The 21,092-nt window shown below is 38.8% G+C and overlaps 1 protein-coding gene across 1 annotated transcript in view; it reads left to right on the forward strand.

Moving 5' to 3' along the window:
* The window catches only part of LOC134669972 (protein real-time), a 90,195-nt gene that overhangs the window by 9,599 nt on the left and 59,504 nt on the right, over positions 1–21,092 (forward strand). The window contains exon 2 of the mRNA XM_063527618.1: positions 20,860–21,009. Coding sequence (XP_063383688.1) covers positions 20,860–21,009 — 150 coding nt within the window. The remainder of the gene's footprint in view (positions 1–20,859; positions 21,010–21,092) is intronic.

A 21,092-nucleotide genomic window follows, 5' to 3' on the forward strand; every position in this document is an offset into this window, starting at 1 on the left:
ACCGAAAAGCAACTAGTAAATATCAAATGATACACTCTACAAGCTGCTAATTTAGTCGACACTCGACACTGCCTTACCTCAATCTTCTTACAGTATGTAACTCCTAAGGGCCGCCATACACGGACTGCTTTAAGCAGTCATTGCCGGCAGCTTCAAGCGGTCGCCCTTGGGTGATCTGCAGTTTCAATACAAAATCGTCATTCGCAATACACGAACCGCTCAAGCAGTTGAACTGCTTCGGGCGGTTGACTGCGCGGTGAAATATCATCATGCGGTTAAGCTGCAAAAGCAGTTCGTGTATGTTGATCACTGGGTTACTGCTTGAGCAGTCCGTGTATGGAGCATGTTCTCTAAGAGCATGTTCGATCTTTCGTATTTCGCGGATTATTTTTAATTTTGCGATAACTTATCAATTGAGATTAGCATGTGTTATTGGCGAGTCAGTACAGTATGAGACACCTTACAAGATACCAGTGTATGAGTGTAGTCAATTGTCTATTTGTCTAAATTCCTAAGTCCCCTTACGGTAATCTCAGCAAGTCCGCGCCGAGCCGGACGCGCGCTATCTATCAATTGGCGCGTGCGTGGGAATGTGACTGCGCCTGCGCTGCACGTGTGGCTCGTGACTGCGCCGTGCCGTGCGCGCTCATGGGAAAATTCATATGCCGATTTTACCATACATGGCCCAAAAATAGGTCGACAAACATTTTGGTTAGAAAACGTCTCTAGAATATCTTAAAAATATTCTCCTTTAGCTTTTTTAAAATTACTACATAACAATATTCTGCTGTAAAAGTTGTCAACGTGCTTTGCCACTATGTAGGATATAATTCGAAGTAGGTACACTAATATAAATAAAGAGATGGTTTTCAGGCTACCGTAAACCTTCTCAACCATGCATGGAATATTATTTAGGAATTACGTACATACGAGTACTAGTTTAGTTGAAAGTCACTGTTCTTTCAAGCCGGTCAATGTTTGGCGTAAATAGTTATGTCGAGCAAGTGCTGCCGATGCCGTTTTCTACGAACTAGCAGGCTTTCCACTGAGGCGGAGATGACAGGAATTAGTTATGTGGAAATCTACCAATAACAATGGTTGTAATTCAGCGGAGAGAAGAAGAGGTGTTAGTGTGAATGGTTCCAAGTTTTACAACCACTCATCTCCGCCTAAGTAGAAAGGCAGCCTAAAACAGTCATGTACACGAACGGAATTTAATTTTGAGTTTAAAGTGCGTGAAACTATTCAGTGACTATTCACCTAATTTAATAAGATAATCGAATTATAAATTCACACACCAATAAACTTAAAGCGTCTAAAACAGCGTAATATGCCCCAGACTCCGAAATCGTCGGAATGTTCCTAAACTTTGTAAATATATCCGAAATAGCTCCGAGCGAAACTACTGAAGGTAAATAAACGAAGTTTGTTTGTGACGTTTATACGCTCAGACTGTGAGTGCTTGCATTCCTGAGCGTGTTACGTTATTGTTTAAAATCGCATGTATATTTTAAGCAGAGACTATAAAAGCAAATTTTCATACAATTTTAACCTTAACAATATTAGAACTTTTTTAAGGAACTCTTATATCGAGGACAGCTATACCCAAATTCAAATAATTGATATTTTCGAGACCAGCCATAGATAATGTCACAAACATCTAGACTTCTGGAGTGCCACGGGTTTATCGGGATTAATATTTCTTAGTTTAGTTCTTAGTTGTAATTATTAATTAAACGTCTATTTCGATCTGACATTACTCAAATTCCGATACAAATTAAGTAGGTACTATTATACTTTCCGTTGCTGGACTCTCATAAGGCCTAAGGGCCACTTGCACCATCCAGGGTTAGCCACTTACATTTTTTTGAATTTATGCAACATATGCAAGTTTCCTTTGCTCTAATTTGAAACTGCTCACATAATTTTATGTCAATTTGTTGAGAAATCCAACATGTAGAGGAGAACAGCCAGATAGGATAGAAATACGAAAGCATTATTGCTCGTTCTTTCAATTTCAATTGCTCAAGCTTAAACGGAGACGCTTCTCGCTCGCTCGCTGAAAGACGAGCCAAATTGTCTCTGATTTTTTTCCAAACATCCATAAACCAAAGGCTTTGTTAAAAGACACCAGCTACCGTAACTCACATTCTCCATTCTAAATCGAACAGTTTAATAAACCTTGAACCTTGCGACATCCGCGTAAGGTTCGTATTTGTACAATTGTTTTGGCACACTTGTCCAGCGTGACCTAAATCGCGAGATGGCGAGGGCGAATGTCGCGTGTCGCGGGCGACCTTTTATCGCTTATCGAGCTTGAATGAAATGGAATCTGGATCTTTGGTACATATTAATAAACGCTTAGATAGCTGATATGATACTACTTTCATGTACCAAAGATTTTTTTTTCACTTAGTAGATCGTTGAGATTCTTATCGTTAACTGCGATGTGGTTAACATTCGATTGTACTTTAGCTATCTTTACTGGAAAACCAATGCGTTACTATTTCATTAACCGCCTAATACCTCAAACTTCTCCTGGGTTTAATACTAAAGAAGGTAAACTAAGCAGCAGAGGTATTACCAAAAGGGGCCACGGTTGTTGTTCGGAGCTGTAGTGAGCCCCAATGTATACTCTAAACGTTGATTTTATGTTGTCAAAGCCTGTGTATAGTGAACGTATATAGGCTCGGTTTGTTAACATATTGATCGTCTTCAATAACCATCTTTTCGTATTTATAGTTCTAAAAGGAAACTTTAGAACTTTAAGACTTCAGCTGTCAAACAAACTATTAAAGTAACGACACAATAAAACTGAACTGTTTGTTTTTACTCAACCGTTTGATGGCTTTAGTACGCGGAAATAGGAAGCTAATTTATTAAAGCAGTTTTTGTTCCTAGTTTTTATTTGATTTTACCCATTTCTTTGTCTTCATTTGATGTTCGCGTGTCGTGACAGAGGGACCGGCTTGGGAGCTATGTGACATATTAGTTATTTGACTGATGGCAGATGTCAAATAGATAAAGTTCACATTATCACCTAATTTTATAGTAATACTTAGTGATAATTGTAGATAAAGTACAGTCACAACTAATACCGGTCCCATATTGGAATATGCCCACCTATAATTTAGGAGGAGTTAGAGCCGGTGCAGCTTTAGCTCAGTTTAACGACAACGCGGACGAAGTCGCGCGCAGAGGCTAGTAAGATACTACGAGGGGTCTCTATTGTTTCCCATATAGTTTTAAGTCAGTTTGGTTCAGGAACGCTTAACTTTTCAGGATTGCCATAAAACAAACATAACCTAACCTATAGTTCGTTTTTTTTAGCATTAGAAAGAACTCCGCAGAAGCAAGCGTGCAGTTTCTATCAGGCTCGTTAATTGTTAATAATTATTGAATTATCTAATGTAGCATGGTCAATACATATAATTTACTTCAAATTGTTACCGCTAAAAGTGCCAGATTTAGAACCACAAGCGAACTTCTGCGAAGTTCTTTCTAATGCTAAAAAAACGGACTATAACCAATCTATAGGATAACCTTACGAAAATCCAGAAAATTTAACGGTTTCAGTTTTAGGACTAATGATAATATGACAAACAATACATTGTGATTTAAAACTTTATGTGAAACAAAGGGACCCCTACGAGTAACAATCAATTAAGTGTTTTGGTCAGTTTATCTTACTATGATAACCTCAATGTTCCGATAGATACGAATTTGCAATCGGCGAAGCAAATCGTGAACCCTAGAACTAATGAAAGTATTGAAACTCCTACCTCATTTTACGAATTATGATACTTCAAATATTGAATTCGGGTAAATTAGTGACATTTTAGTTTTATCACGTTTGTGTGTTGACGTTGGCGAAAACTAAAGTAACGTAATTGTTTCCATTCTCATGATCTAAAGTGCTAGCGATTCTGAATAGAACGAACCAAACAATTAATTCTGCGAGATATAAGATTTCAACAATAATTTGAAAAAACAGTTACATTCTTGAAAATGTGACGCTAATCAAAGTTTGCTTTTATACGCACAGTGCCACGAATGAAACGCCCGCATTGTCAACAAATGTTTTGTCCTCACCTTTAACTATGTCTGCCACTCAATAATAGCTCTTCTGTCATCCTGATAAGGTTTCTACCCATTTCTACATGCAACTATAGCTCTTATAGCAATATCATCATAGTCGTCATAGATTCCTCAAAGAGCGTATCTTGGAGTGACGTTATCAAATGCTGTCAGAGCACAATATTCTCATCGCACCGCCAACATACCGTTACCATTTTGGTTTCTAATTTTACAGTAAATAAGCTTGCAGTCCTCCCTCCTGATAGTAAGCGGTTACCTTAGCTCTAGTCACTCTCAAATGCTTGTTGTTGAAAATTAACTTCAGAAGATATATTTTGAGGATTAAAATGATGTTTGTGTCAGACGATCGAAAGGGCTAAACCTACTGCATGCTGGTTGAATCCACAATTCCACATTATATTGAGTGTTTGAACCCTTCCAAAATTGACAACACCGCTCTGATTATCTGTCCTTATAAGTGCCTGAAGAAGTCAGTATATACAGTTAGTAGAAGAAATAACTAAGCGGGCGAAGTTTCCAAAATGATCTGAGAGCCTATCGCGAAAATCGAACATCGAAATTTCGTCATCCGCCTTTTCGTCTTATATTCCAGCGATAGAAAGGCCGGCATTAAGTGGTAACGAAATTACGATTTCCGAAACAGAGCGGAGCGTATCCATTTTGCCCACCTCATCCGTTAAAGTGCGTTTGCTGCTGACTGTACCTGCAGAAGTCAATGCTTTCCCTAACTCGAATGCTCGCTTAGTGACGGGAATTACAGTGCAGAATATTGTTATCTTGGAACTGTTTTGGAGTTCATAGTGACCCGTATCACTTGTCTTCCGCAGTCTTTGTCATATCTGTTTCTGTTCTAGATACAACTCGGTGTTCTAGTTCGAGTCTGACTTTCAAGTGTCTTTTCAAATTTTGACTGCACAGAAACACAATCGTTTTTAGTGTTCCGTACGAAACTTTGTTCAAGAAACACTTATGGGATCACTTCGGTCTTGCAAATTGGGTTTTATTTGTGACACTACATAAACAATACAGCACATAAGTATGATAAACAGACAATAGAAAGGTTTTGCTGAAATTTGCAAAACCTGTACGAAAGCACTGCGCAAATATTGTTACTAATGTAATTATCTTATCACCCAATTTACATTATAGTTTCGGTGATATGATATCTTTTATTTACTGGCTAGTTGTTTTTCTATTGTTAGTGATACTTCACAAACTAAACAAAAAACACTGTTTATTCTATATGTTATCTTCAACTTTGTGACATAATTTTACCCTCGGAAATGGGAACGGTTTTTGGGGATAGGAATTATTTGGGGGGAACAGACGTGACGCCAGTGTGATAACCGCCTTAGTTGGACTTTTCGAGGTCACGTTGAAAAAATCCATTCAGATAGTAAAATTTATGCATATGCTGACATTGCTGACCTTGTTTAATTTCAAGTTTTCATAAATCTTTTCCTTATATCTTTTTTTTAATTTTACCATAAACATTATTTACCATTTTAAGCTGCGAACCCTTTTTCCAAATTGGATTCCATAAGATATTCCAAGCACGCGCCAACAAATCCTCGACGGCTATTTGCTCGTTTTCATAATAAAATGACGTAAAAGAAAGCGCCCTCGTGCCAATGTCAAGTGCGGTGTCGTCATTGCGTCATAGGGTGTGGGAGGCGTGACGTCACAGATCCCCATAAGAACGGCTATTCGCAAGGCTCCGCTATGGCTGGGTGCGATTGTGACGCTGCTTCGCATTAGTTTGTTTAAAAATTGTGAACCTCCTGAATGGACTCAACGGGTTCAAATTACGCCTAGATTCTAGAAAAGTGATTCGAGTTTTATAATTATTTAGGATTACAGAGGGTCTTAAGCTTATCACTCAGCTGTTCGCTAATAAAGTTTTACGAGCCAGCGATTAAGGCAATTACGCTGTCTTGGAAGTTGGGGTGTCGTTTGGCGGTCGGGAAATAATATCTACTAATCTGTGACGCTTAGCGTTGTGAATGCTCAAATGATTACCAGAATGTTGCTGGACAAAGATGTACCTACAATTTTCTGCAACGATGCCCTTGGACTTTACAATGACCCAAAGGCCTGGCTTACCAACATATTATTATCTTATACTAATATGAGTTAGTCTATTAGCCTGCTATGTCCTTACTCCTCGGAACAATGCAATTTATTTCCTTTTTCATGTAAAAGCTTTAAATTGCCTCGGAGAAATAAATTGCTCGCATTTGAGCTTTTGTAAATATTGGGTAGCTTAAGGGGTTAAAAATATTAAAATGATAAAATAACAAGCTTTTAATTTGAACTCGAAATTCCGGAACAACCCTTTATCTGCATATTCCGCCCCAATTTTTAAGTGATCCTTTCAGCTAGCGGTATTTGATATGCAAAATGATGATTATACAGCGGGGAACCTGAGTTTATGAATGAGCCATGAATTTATTACAAAACATATTTGTCAGGCCTTTAAATGTAAATTTAATGTATACTTTATCTTTTAAGTATATGTTAAAACTAAACAGTAGATTTTCTGTAGCTAAAACAAGTCATGTATATTGTATATCGTAGGTAAGACGCACTTACCTCTATTACAATATTTGTTTTGGGTTGTTATAGTTACCTTATATTGTTTATATTACTTGAATAAAAAAGTGTTCATTTTCTGTGTCAGAATTTGTAATGATTACAAATCCTGACACAGAAAATGAACACTTTTTACACTATGAAAAGAAACAGGCGAACGAAAAAATATTCTTGAACAGAATATTATTTTGTCGTTTTCGTAAACCAATAAAATGCCTATTCATTTTGTGTTAGCTATCATGTTTTATTTATGTGACCCGAATTAGAATAGGTACAATAGGTGGCCATGTCATACGTATGACGTACGTCGGTCTATTAATACGTACAGTCTAACAACAATAAAAAAATAGTAAGACGTTAGGCGTCAATAACTGTTTATTACTTAATATTAGTTAATATACCCTCTCAAGTTTTATTTATGTAGCGGGAAAAAGGAAAACTACGTCAAAGTAAAAAACACCTATATCAGTGACATGAAATAGACTAAAAATGAACACCAATGACGTATGAAGAATTTAGAATAGCCCTTTCTCATAAATGAACAAATGAAAGCTCCGGTAATTAATCAAGTGTATTAATGAATGAAGTGAATATTTGACGTCACAGCGTCTATTAGCGTCAGCGAAGCCCCGCAGGGCTAATCGGGAGCCAAGAGGCGCGTGGGTGCTCCTTACTGGGTGACGTATGACTCGAATGTTAGGTCAGATTTAATTTAGACCTAAGGGCCAAGGATGGTGCCCTGAGGTACTCTAGTATTCTCTATTAGGGGAGTCTTTTAAAACGTTTATGCAATAAAGCTTCTAGTAAAGGTCCATTAATAATTTTAGCGGGATGTCTCATGGATTGCAACAACCAGACACATACATACCAAGCTATACACTAGAATCTAGTGACTAGATATTCAGTTTATGCCAACTTATTAAATTAGTATAGTACATGTTTTCGGTATGATGTGCAGATTCAAAATGAGTTCATGTTTCATTATATGCATAGTGCTAAGGGCCAAGGACGCTGCCTTGAGGTACACTTGCTTCACTTCTAGGCTTCTAGGGAAACAAAGACGTAATGAATATTCAATACTTATTGTGTCAATAGCTTCTTTAAGATCCATTCGTGCGTATAATCACACAAGACATCGTTGCACACACGTTGAGATAGCATGATGCAAGTAGACGTTGTTATCGAAAGGCTGGGTCGGTGCATGTTCACCCTGAATTAGCTCTAATGGGAACAAGGTTTAGCGGCTTCCTCTACTATCGGTTGCCGTTCGGGCGTGCGAAAATGCACGTGCACGCTGCGACACTGCAATAAGTAACGCTACTTGCATATGAGTATTGAAGTACGTACATATATTTAAGTCCTTACTCTCGAAAGTTAAAGCCGTGACGATATTTGGTCAATAAACGATATGTATTTGTATTTACATGATATAGAAGACATACCATCAGACGAGTCTCCTGATGGTAAGAAATTACCGTCGCTGATAGACACCTGCAATACCAGAGGGGTTTGCAACTGCGTTTCCGAAATTTAAGATTGGAGTACACTATTTTCTTGAAGATTTGAAGGTCGTATCGGTCCGTAAATACCGCGGGCGACAGATGACGTAGCTGAAACTAATTCAGATACATTGAATTCTAAAACACAATTTAAACTGTAAAACTTCGCCTTATCTCGGCGGGTTTGGTCTACACATTTAAATACTAGTGCAAGTCAAAACTTAGAAATTAAACAACAATAATCTGTATGATTTGTCGCTGTGACAATCGAATTTGAAGGTAAGGGTAGAAATCGGGTACGGGTACGGGTAGATATTCAATATTGTGATATCAAAATGCAGGGCTCTTTACAAGCCGTCAAATAATTTTGAAATGATTCGTTCGTATAATGTAATAATATTACAAAACATTCGCGTGTTAGGTATTTTCGTGCAAAATACGATAACATATAATAAATAATACTTTAATAAGGCTTCTCTCGGTACGTATTTCGCTAGCCAAAACGAAGCAGACAATAAGCCTATTATGGACACGATCAATAACAAAGCGATATCATTGTGCTGGTACAAAAGAGTCTTGAACTCAATGGGAATTCTATGCTCCTCATTCTGGGCGGGTTAAGTATGAACACTATGAACTCAAAACATGCCTCGAAATAAAAAATAATTTTCGGTTGCATTACGAATTATGCTATACGTATACGTAACTCAGAGGAAGATTATTTAGGATATACAGTTGAATTGAGCTTATGTTGTGCAGAATAGGGAACTCTATATGTATCCGCTAAATGTATCAAAAAACAACAAGAAAATAAAATTCGAAAAAAAATATCACATCACGTCCTGCAACAACAATGATGATGGTTGACTCGCGCCTTTATGATAATGATGCTCCTGCCCGATTTCGGCTACACTGGCTACAGCGACTATGTGCTCTGGAGTAGGCAATTTGTATGAAGACTGCCAGCTCTACGCATTCACGTATCTATGCTTTTAGTTTATAAAGGATCTGTTGAGTAAACAACACGAGTTATTCCTTTTCCCAAGGGACAGTAAACAAGTCTTGTGATATTGTGAACTCAAGGATTACACATGAATGGGTCAGAACACTCAGAACTCAAACAACAATAAGATCAATATTCCACTAGATTTGCTAAAAGGAAAGTTGGGTTAATAGTAGGTTTGAATGTTTCTTAGTTTAAATGGACTTGAAGACGTGTGAAAGTGAACGAAGTTACTTTGAAGTTAGTTTAGTTGACTTGAACATTGTCGTTGTCGCTACACATAATTAAAATATAAATAAGAATTTTAGGTTTGAATGCGAAAGTATAGGGTTATACAAATACAACGATCAAGCGGTTAAACTGCATAATGGTAAATGTAGCGCTGGCAGCCTTCATCCTATAGAATAGAGTATACCTACAAGCAAATTTTTACAAGATACGATTACGAGTCTGTACTCGTCCTCTGTAACCCTCTGTAGGATTTGGTACTAGTGAGTGATGCTGATGCAATTATCCATCAGTCCATTCGTATTACTTAAACTACTTGCCTCAAATAATTGCAATAATTTGCACAAGAACAAAATGCCCTCGACCGTAATGTAACCATAAAGGATATTCAAATATTTTCTCCTTTAGGAATGTCAATCGTTTTAGTCTAAAATATATTTATTTAAGAAACGATGACACGCTTTTAAAAGGTGTCTGCTCCGTATCAAAACATTCAGTCTAAGTGGGGTGTTAAATAAAATCAATGTCTGAAAGCACTTGTTATCATAATAAATAAAGGTATCATTAACATAATTGCCCGATACAGGCTTTGTCGTCGACTGTTCCATGTTTTACGTTTTACGTCTTGAAAACATTGAATATTTTTTTAGTCATTTTTCTATTCTGTGTTTTAGACGCTGATAGATTGGCGGGCGGGTAGACACTATACAGCAGCAGCAGGCAGGCGTAGGATTCGTGTTGACGCAAAAAAATGTTAGTTCTAAAAATAGGTTCCCGTTTATATTAGCTTTCGTTTTTAGCAAAATATATAATGTCTAATGTGTTGGTCTTTGGGTTGGGGACCTCCTTGTAGAAAGCTACCTATCTATGGGTGTAAGAAACCTACCTACAAACCTAACTCTCTCTCTAATCTTGTATAGTGACCATACGACTGACACATTTTAAAAGCCATTCCAGAGTAGGGTTGCCATATGGAAGAATTAAATGTCCTGATAAAAATCCTGACATCACTCTAAAATCCGGACATTTCTTGTAACAGAGATTTGGCGGCGCGCTGCTCGGTGTACTGTATCGTTGAAAGAAATATTATTGTTTTCGTTGATTACTTACTAATACTTTGTTAACTTTGTAATAAATAAAATATATCACGTAAACATTTTTTGATAAGGTCATTCCTAAAAATCCGGACACTTGCCAAGTCCGGCCGCAATCCGGACAAAGGGTCAAAAGTCCTGACATGTCCGGACAAATCCGGACGTATGGCATCCCTATTCCAGTATTCCAGAGCGACCATCGGCTATCGATAATTTTTCATGGTTTTAACCTTATTACAGACATGGGTAGTATAGTCTCAGAACGGCCATCGATTTCCGATCGGTCCCTCGAGTCGTTAAATAAGATTATTGCCCTATCATAATAATCCGATTTGGTGGCCTGGACGATGGAAAATGTAATTTAGTGCTCTAGTAAATTAATGAACGTTTTCGAACTAATATGCTCGAGTGGAAGACAAGACATTTCATTTCTAGGTATATTAAACTTTTAGTCGTGTAATTTGGATTGTTATCTGAGTTTTTTGAGACTTATTGTTTTTGTCTACCTATATCTATGATCATCTTTGGTCCCTTGACGACAATAGTACAATGTATGTAACTTTTTTACAAACACAAAAGGTTCACCAATGATCAGTTCAGACAGTTAAAACAGTTAAATAGAGAAGTATCAAATTCGAATTTAAACATACGGGTGCTGTGTCGAAATTCAACAATGAGTGCCTAAAATTAATGCCAGCAAAAGATATATATAAAGTAAATGTTGCAGAATTCAATTTACGTCAAGGTTGTCTCGGAGAATACAGCTCGGAAGAGCAGAGGCTTGCAGGAATTCATCTAAGGAAATGAAATTCCGCAACAGTTCTCTCAAATATAACGCTATACAAACATTACAAACTATACGTGTGGATTCTGAACCTTCTTGTTATGAAAATAGAGGTTAAGCATTGTCTGGTTGCGGGTTTTGTAATCTCGATTTCATATCCGCTGGCGAAGGCCGGACGTTCGATTATCGAATCAACCTGGTTGAATTCTCGTTCCTTACCGGGCGTAGGAGACTTAAGGACGAAATACACTCAAGAGAACGGGTCGCTTTGTATGAAAATGTTTGTCGGGATCAATTCATTACCAAACCACATCACGATAGTAGTATAGCACCACATAGATTATGCACAGATTATGTTACGAAAACCGGGTAGCACGTAGAGTCACGAGTCACCTTAAGAGTCGGACGTCGCGTCAAATTAGTAACTAAGTACATTAATGACGGACTTAAAATTATTATGTAAACATTTCTTGTAAGTATTATGGATCATCCTTGAGTTAAGTTGTTGTTCTGACTAGATTCTAGGCGTTAAAATGATTCGTTGTCACGAAAGGTCTAATAATAACTAATTGAGATATTGATTATATGTATAATTATACAGTAAATGAGAGCTGGGAATGAGATGAGATGTAATTAGCATTGTTATTAGTTTGTTGTAGAATTGTAAGAAATAATTGAAGGGATGTTTACAAAAACAACATAACTGCTTAGAGCGGTTGACACTTTTTTAAGAACATTGTTAATCGTTTCAGGTGTCAACCAGTGTAGTCAGTTATGTTTTTTTTGTAAACATCCCTTCAATTCTAGTGTAATAGTATTCTAATTCTTAGCCATTTGAACACGCAACTTCATGGGTCCTTCGTTAGAACTGTAGAACTTTGGTCTTGTGGGCAAGCCGACACTATTATAGACTCTCAACCATCCGCTGGATGCCCATCTTGCAGCGTTGTACAGTTATTTATAACCGGAGTGGCGTACGAATGGCTCATCAAGATACGTTGACACAGGATCTTGGTCGTGAGCATTTTACTGGGACTCCGTTGCTGCGAATGCCGAAGGCGTTCTTTAATAAGGGCCAAAGCAGTCTCGAAGGTAGCGTGTCATGCGACACCACACGCTGGCCTTTATGGCTCTTCTACACGATGGGCCAACGCCGGCCACTCCAGGGGACGCATATATGCGTTAGAGGGAGCAAGTGATATTGCTATCTCATTCTACCGCATGGCTGCGTCCCTTGGAGTGGCCGGCGCTGGCCCATCGTGTAGAGGAACCATTACAACCTCCACGCCCGGAGCAAGGTGGAAAAATCCCGTGCCACCTTCTCGGCTTGCCGATTCTAAGTTATACCCCATTATTAATAAGATGAGATGACAGATGTAACGTTCTTAAACTTATTAATTTTAACTCTTTAATGAACCATCACATTTATGGTAACATTCTATTTCTAACCGCAGCTGCACTACCGGTACTGAACGCGTCGCTGTCATTGTCAATTTCCATAGTAAAATGGACAGTAGTGCAGCTGTCGTTGGAAATGGACTGTCATCTTTATTCAGCAAATTTAGCGGGCGGTAGTAATAAAGGCACGCGACACGTTCCATGGAATTGTTCACAATCGGACAGTTGAACCCAAGGTTGAGCTGAACTGTAATTACAGTGCGCTGTCCTTTTATCTGACTAATAGCCCTCGACACGAGCGTGGGAAGATTAACAACGAGTAGTAAAAAAGTGTAGAGTGTTGTATTTGTTGTACATACATATTATAAATGTACTTACATATTTAGAGATAATTCCGTGGCCGCCGGGCGTGTGTTCTAAGCGGTTATTGACGTGATAAGGGGTTGTGCACAAATCACGCGAGGTGTTTTCGGCTACTTTTTGAACCCCCCTCCCCCCTGGAGATATTTGATGAGGATTTTCGATACCCCCCTCCCCCCTCCGTATTTTTTTGAATTTTTTTCATTCGACCTAATTTTAAGAAATATTGTTTTGTATATAGAAAATCTTGTTTATTTATCTATTGTCGTTAAATAGAGTCGCTATTTTGAAGTGCAGAGTGAAGATTTATGTTTAACGAAACCGAGAAAAGTATCTACTCATGTGGTAGGTGTTTTTTTCATAGTTTCGGTCACTAGCAAAATACACGTGAGGTTTCCGTATAACATACATAACAAAAAATCCTTAGATCCTGACTTTTAATTCGTAACGTACATTCTAACCAGAATTTGTGACTTTCCATCAGAGAAGGGTCCTAATGCAAATGGAGCATAAGGACCCTTTTGGCAAGGTACGCCACATTTTTCATCCACAAACCACCAAGGTCGTATTGGTCAAGTGTTCCAAAAGGTCTCAAAATTGAATCTTGCCCGTAGCGGTAGCGTTGATTTCTTTTTCTTCAAATATTTGTGGTATAGCTTGCGACGTATCTGCTAAAAAATAGTTATATTATAACCGATTTTGTTTCTGCTTGATGATCCAAATCCAAACAAAGTGAACATTCCGAACTCCGCAGCTATTCTTAATTAGTAGGGCAAATGGCGTCTGACCTATGTCTGCGGTTTTATTAATTCGCTCAGCTAGCATTCCACTTTTTACCGAGAAACGTATCGAAACAAATTAGCAATTGGGCTATTACTATTATTGAGGTTGAACTTAATTTTTTTACTTTGACAGTAACATCACCGATCGAAAACTTGATCTGCCATATTTTATTCAATAGGTATATGTATAAAAAAATGGTTATTATTTTTTTTTATTTATTCAGAGCCCACTGTGTCCCACTGCTGGGCAAAGGCCTCCCCCCTCTTTCTCCACTCGTCTCTATTTAGTGCAATATCTGGCCAGCCTCTCAAGAAGGAGTCCAAGTTATCCCGCCATCGCCGACGAGGCCTGCCGGCTCCCCGGTTAGACTCGTGGGGCTCCCACTCTGTGGTTAACTTGGCCCACAAGTCGTCCGGCATTCGGCAGACATGACCAGCCCAGTCCCATTTTAACTTGGCCGCTTTCCGAGCTACGTCTATTATTCGAGTTTTAGAGCGCAGCGTGGTGTTTCGGACTCGATCCCTTAATTTTACACCTAATATGCTGCGCTCCATAGCTCTCTGGCAAACCCCGAGTTTGGACTTCTGAGCTTCCGTCAATGACCAGGTCTGAGCACCGTAGGTGAGAACTGGAAGTACGCACATGTCCATGAGCCTACGCTTGAGTGATAGAGGTAGGTCTCCCTTCATCAGGTGTTTCATTGACCAATAGCTCTTCCAGGCGTTTTCGGTGCGTCTTTGGACTTCTTTCTCCTGTCGCGCCTGGAAAGAGACTATTTGGCCAAGATAAAGGTATTCTTGGACATATGCGATGTGTTATCCGTTTATCTCGATCCTACGTTTTGTGCTGTTTGTCATGACCTTGGTCTTTGACATATTCATCTTCAGTCCAACCTCGAGGCTTGCGTTGCTAAGGTCTTCTAGCATATGACGTAACTCGGATGAAGTTGAGGAAAACAAGACTATATCATCGGCGAAGCGAAGGTTGGTCAGCCTCCTCTCCCCGACAATCAAGCCCTTCTCTCCCCAACGCGGTGCAAGTTTTTGGAACACGTGCTCTAAAGTGCTGGTGAAGAGCTTCGGCGATAGCGGATCTCCCTGTTTAAAAAAAAATGGTTGCTCTATAAAAATATTTATTTATTTATTTATTTTAATCTTTATTGCACGATACATGAAGGTACAAATGGCGGACTTAATGCCTTAAGGCATTCTCTACCAGTCAACCAATGGGTCAAACCAGAAAGATTAAGTAGGTGCAGTGTCTTTAAAGTAAATTAATTTGTCTGATCAGCCAAAATATATATCATCATCATTAACTTAAGAGTTATTCTCTTGTCGGTGGAGTATCTTCCAGCTTTCCCTATCCTGCGCCAGCTCTTCGACTTTTTGGTACGACACGACAGAAAATATATAATACAGCCAATTTTGTGTAGTCTGTAATAGCTTTCAGTATTTTTTGATGATTTTTTATATCACAGATACCAGTTAAGAATCCTTTTGAGTGTACAATAACGGTTCTGGTCACAAGGTCCACACGGATCCAATTATTTTGCCATCATTCTTAGAATTGACGCAGAACTAACAGGGATCCGCAAACAACAAACCCAGTCCACCTACAAAAGAGCTCATATCCACTAAAAACCATAGTTCTTACATCATTTTCACAAGATGTTTCAAATAAAACACATCGTTAAAGTGTTTGCGTTTCTCGATGACAGTTCGCAAGTTGGCAAACTAATCTAAGTTCTAGTCGAGACAAGTGGTAAAGACTCTTACAAAACTGAGAGATTGGTGTAGTAGTAATCGTCTTTGATGAAGGCTCAGTCTCAGTGTCAAATATTTTGGTCGTTTGATCTGGCACAAAAAATAACGCCAATAATATATAAATGTGTAAATGGAAGCCAAGATCAATATTTAGGATAACCTTGCCGACTTCACCGGCAACATAATAGTTTTTTTTTATTTATTTATTTAAATATGAAACAAACGGTCATACAAAAAATATTGTTACAGTTTCTTCTCTTAATCTAGACCTATAGTTTCCATTTTTATTAAACATTTATTTATATAGAAGCACGAAAAAGTACCTATCTTGGCTTAAGTTCAGCTGATTAGTAAGAGGTTACACTGAGTTTGCGATGTTAGATTGCGAATAGTGATCTAAATTGAGTGCCGAATTCTGTGGATAATCGGTTCAATTTGTTTTGCACTTCTTAAATTTTAATTGAAGTCACGTCATCAGAAATCGACTTCCGAGTTCCGACTCTGTTCTGTAAAATATACGGATTGCTAGACTCTTATGTATTATTGATGACTTCGATTCGTGTCAGCACAGTACATGTTTCGATTTATGTGAGGATCGGCACGTGTCATACTACTCCATAATGTATCAAGTCAGATTATTTTTTTATTTTACACGTGTATTCTTTATAAAGCAGACGTCGCGAATAATTTATTGGTGTTGTATGTAGGGCAGTTTTTCTTCGGTACAGTTGGAAGATAAAACTACGCAACCAATATGCTCATAATCTCGGACCGTTTAAAAGTCCCACGGCTGGACACAATGTCTCCTGTGACTATAGAGTCCCCATAATTTACTAAACCAATACGGATTGGAGAGTTCACACACAATCTGAATTTATTCGCATTTATGCAGGTTTCCTTACGATGTTTTCATGTTCGATTTCGATACAAACTGATCGTGCAGAATTGCAGTTGATTTTCAGCACTTCGTCTGCTGTTGCGCTGCGTTTGTGTAGATGGTTTTTACTATATTAGGTACCTATCGAAAGACAAAACTGCAAGTATTTTACATCATCGTCTATACTGTTTACTGACAATTCATAAACCTTATAATTATAACAAAGACATAACGTCCACTAATGAGCAGTTGCTGTTATAGTAGCTGCAAACCAAACCGAAGACCGGGGTCATATTACAATCTCTCTCGCTCTACGTACGACCACGCGAGTGTGAATGAGAAGTCCTACGACCCCAGTCGTACGTTTGGTTTGCTGATAGTATAGTACCTAGATCATACCATACCGCTGTGATTTACCTTGAAGAGGATTTTCCTCATGTCGCTTCCTCCATGAAGTTGGTAAGTCGCAGTTGCCTGCCATTATCTAAATCGATCGAGCCATATGCTCACTTCCTGACTTGTCACAGCAGTAGGTGGTGACAGTATTTTGACTTGTGTGTAACCATCGTCTTCATATGCCGCACCTATTACACAGACTGCTTCTCGGGGTCTCCACAACGTTCGTCTATAGAGGATAGTGTTAGTGCCGTATGGAATTTTCAAGTTTTAAACGTAATTTGTATACTATCTCGTTGAGCCCACAAGGACGTATGCCGTGGCATTTGCAATGATGTCATCGTAAATGTCATATTTTTTTCTCCCCCCCCTCCCTTTTTTTATTCAATTAGCTTAGACATGGCTTAGACGGACTCTACTTCTAATGTTCCTGTAGTCAAATTATTTATTTATTTATTACTATTATTAATACAAGAAATAACCTTACTATCTAATTCAGTTCCCTGCAAAACTGTTTACACAGTTTGTCTGCAGGTGCGAGTCTCTGATATAATTACTTGCATACGTAATCAATGTAAAATATTATAAAAAATATTTAGCTGGTTTTTACCTAAGGCACTGTTTGCAAGTTTTATGCTAATTCCTAGTCGCATATTTTATGCAAAATTTAAGTAAAAATACTGATGTTTATAATTTATAGTGTCCGACCGAAACATGTTTTTTTGCCGAAACCGAAACCGAAACCGAAACTTTTGTAGACTTGTTAAAATCGTTGAAAAAATGTCATAAAACCCCTTTTATATACACATATTATGGGGCTGTCAACACCCAATATCCTTGAAATTGATGTTACTTAAGCAGTTTTTTAAGAAAATTACTTGAGTTACATCAAGATAATTCTGCAACATTTTGATAACACACGCAGTGCAAGTGTTATTATAAACGTCAAAGCTTCTATGAAATTATGACGTATAAATAACATTTGCACTAGTCGCACTGCGTATGCTATCAAAATCATTGCAAAATGTTCTTGGTATAACTCTATTCATTCGTCAGTCAAGCTAACATGTAGATACAGGGTCAACCAAAAACGTGAGCGCAAATTTTTTGTTGACAATATCGCAAGGCCGGATACCAATCTTCACCTGGGCCTAAAAGTCCGAATTGCCCTAGTGAGGCGAACTTTCATGCGAAGTCAAAGCCCTGCTTGGCTTCAGGATAAAAAGTTGAGCACAGACTCCAACCAATGTCCATTGTATTAAAAAGCGAGACCGCAGGCCGAGCATGGCGCACCGAGGCGAAAGGCTAAGCTGAAGTAGAGGACATGTGGAACACAAACCAATAGTAAATTGAGGTAAAATCACTCATCACTCCGAAACAATTAGACAGTGTGTGCGTTATAGGTATTGACAGCCTCTTTTAAGACTGCGTCGACCGTCGCCCTGATTAGTGGAATTGTGTTTTATAATAAACCAATTAATTTCTGTACCTATACATGAATCAGTATAATATGTAGGTATTAATATTGTTGTCCTACTTAGGGTCGGTTGCACCAAACTGTTCGTATCGTTAAAGAGTTCGCTAAATTTTTATGTATAGAAAGTTTCATAGTAAAGCGCCGGGGCGCGCCGGCTGACGTTGATCAGTCTGTCAAATGTGGTTGGTGCAACTGGCCCTTATTCTCCAACTTTTAGTCTTATTCCGAAGTACCATTTCGTAAGTTTCGGCCCGGCCGAAAGGTTCGGCCGTTTTTTGGCCGAAACCGAAACTACAGCCGAAACATGATTTTTTGGCCGAAACTGGCCGAAACCGAAACCGAAACCGAACCTTCGGTCGGACACTAATAATTTATTCGTGTTGAAAGCATATATGATAGCCTGCAACGTTTCATTATATTAGGAATGTATTAGCCATCAACCGATTGCAGTTGCGCAATGATATGCAGCCGGGCTGTGAATAAAACGCGATTAAGTGTCGTGTTGCAGGTGCACTCTCAATGTCAGTCGTGATTTGAACGGAAAGGATTACTTTTTTACATTTATGAATGATCGGATTGGACTTTATCGTTGCTAGCTATGGATCATACTAAGTAATGCATTTACTAGAACTTATGTACAGATAGCTGCATCCCGTTCTTACTTTACAGGTCTGCAATGGATACTAAATTTTGCCCAAAACTCAATAAATTTAAGTTAATTTGACAGCCTTTTGCTACAGTTTAATCGACTAAGGCCGTTTTCACATTGGATGGAGTTCTGGAGGTCTGCCGCGAAAATCGAAATGTTGTTATCTGTATCTCTATCACTGGAATATGCAAGAGTGATAGAGATGTATGAGTCAGTAGTATGACTGATCGCAGTAGGCCTTCAAAGGTACGAGTATAAACGGTACAGTGACCTGCAATAATATGTTACACAACAATGGCCGCAATAATATCTGACACGAACTTATTTGTAGAGCCATAAGGGCGTGTCACATATTTTTGCGGCCTTCGAAGAGTAACATATTATTGCAGGTGACTGTACATCGCTTTATCTCGCTTTATCTGCACAGTTCGATCACACACCGGAGCAACATGCGGAATCTCAACTAAACTGTGATGCATGTTGTACACACTCGTTGAGAGCCCCCGAGACAGGCCGAGGACGAGTGTGTACATGCTGCTCCCTTCTTATCTCGCTATTAGTCGTTCCGTCTCACGCTTCTCCGATTGGATCGGAGCGGTGCCGAGCAGTATACCGTCTTTGCCATAAGGGCACACGGGGCCCGTGCCCAGGGCCCCCATCCTCAGGAGGCCCCGAAGGACGGACAGTAACAGCATATTTGATTACCCATAATAATTAGAAGATCATAGTTAGTTTAATTTGCTTTCTTTACTTTCCAAAAGGGCCCCAAATTCTTATGTGCCCAAGGGTCCCGACATAGCTTAAGACGGCCCTGGTGCCGAGACTCTCGGCGGGGTGCTCCCGTCAGCTGTACAGCCGACATGATATCCACGAAAGACTAGAGTAAAATTCTCTTTACTGCCGATGCCGTTTTAGTAGAACCAGAAGAAACAGTAAATACCAAATGTCATGCCTACATGTCTAGAATGGCCTTGCAAGTTCGGCGTTGCGTTGAAACTGTTAATTACCTTATCAACTGTTAATTGCTAGCCATTAATGAAGCTGATAAGGATTCCGGGACCGCACGATCTACTTAATTGCCTATTAACTCTTCTTGAGATTACACCTTCGAATGTTCATCTGTTTCGATCAAACTATACAATACTCTTTATTGCACACCTCATAGTAGAAATACATACGATTGATAAGAAAAGTTGTCACATTGAAACTTGCTGTTTCGTTATTTTATAATATTTTTAAAAACGCTGCTCGAAACAAATTTCCTGTTTAATTTTCTCCGGCAGACTGAAGGAAATAGCGGCCTAACAAGTGACCTTCTCTGTATAACTAAATATGCAGCCAACCAAAACCTATGATTTGTTTGAGTTCCGTACCTCAAAGGGAATAAAACGGAACCCTTATATTATTTATAGGATCACTCGTGCGTCTTTCTATCCGTCAGTCATTTGTTTTGAAACTATTGGACAAATTTTGATATAAGTCTGTAACCCAAACAAAATTTTGTGCTCACAACTAATACTACTGAGCTCTGTGAGCTGAAGACCTCGCAAACATACGAGTATATACATGGCTTCGCCATTTGGAAACATGTCCCCCATTTGGAATCGCCAAAAAAATCTACAAAATTATCGAACCTACTCACCTGTTTTCACGGGTAGGTATTGTGTCTATTAAGTACGACCTGTATAGTGGTGACTAGCCACTAGCCAGACAGACTTACTAAACACATTTTGGCCCGAGCTGAAACGTGGACCTTTTCTTTCACTTGTTCTGACTGATTTGTAAACCTTATGTACCTAATTGCAATAAGGCTTATGAATGATCAAGAAATCAATTCTTTCTTTTATTTTGTCTACAGGCATATGAGCGGCGGTTTCCGAACTGCCCGCAGATCCCTGTGGTCCTGGAGTGCGTGATAACTGAAGATAGCTGGTCCGAGGACGACTCCCAGCGAGACACCTCGCGCCGTTGCCAGCTGAATGTCGATGCGCCGTATCTCTTGAAGAAGGTACTTGTTATATGTTGTACATTATCCATGGGCATATGAGCAGTCAAGTGTAAAAATATGGGTGCTCATATCATCCGTCTCAA

Source organism: Cydia fagiglandana, chromosome 13 (genome assembly GCF_963556715.1).
Source record: "Cydia fagiglandana chromosome 13, ilCydFagi1.1, whole genome shotgun sequence".
NCBI lineage: Eukaryota > Metazoa > Arthropoda > Insecta > Lepidoptera > Tortricidae > Cydia > Cydia fagiglandana.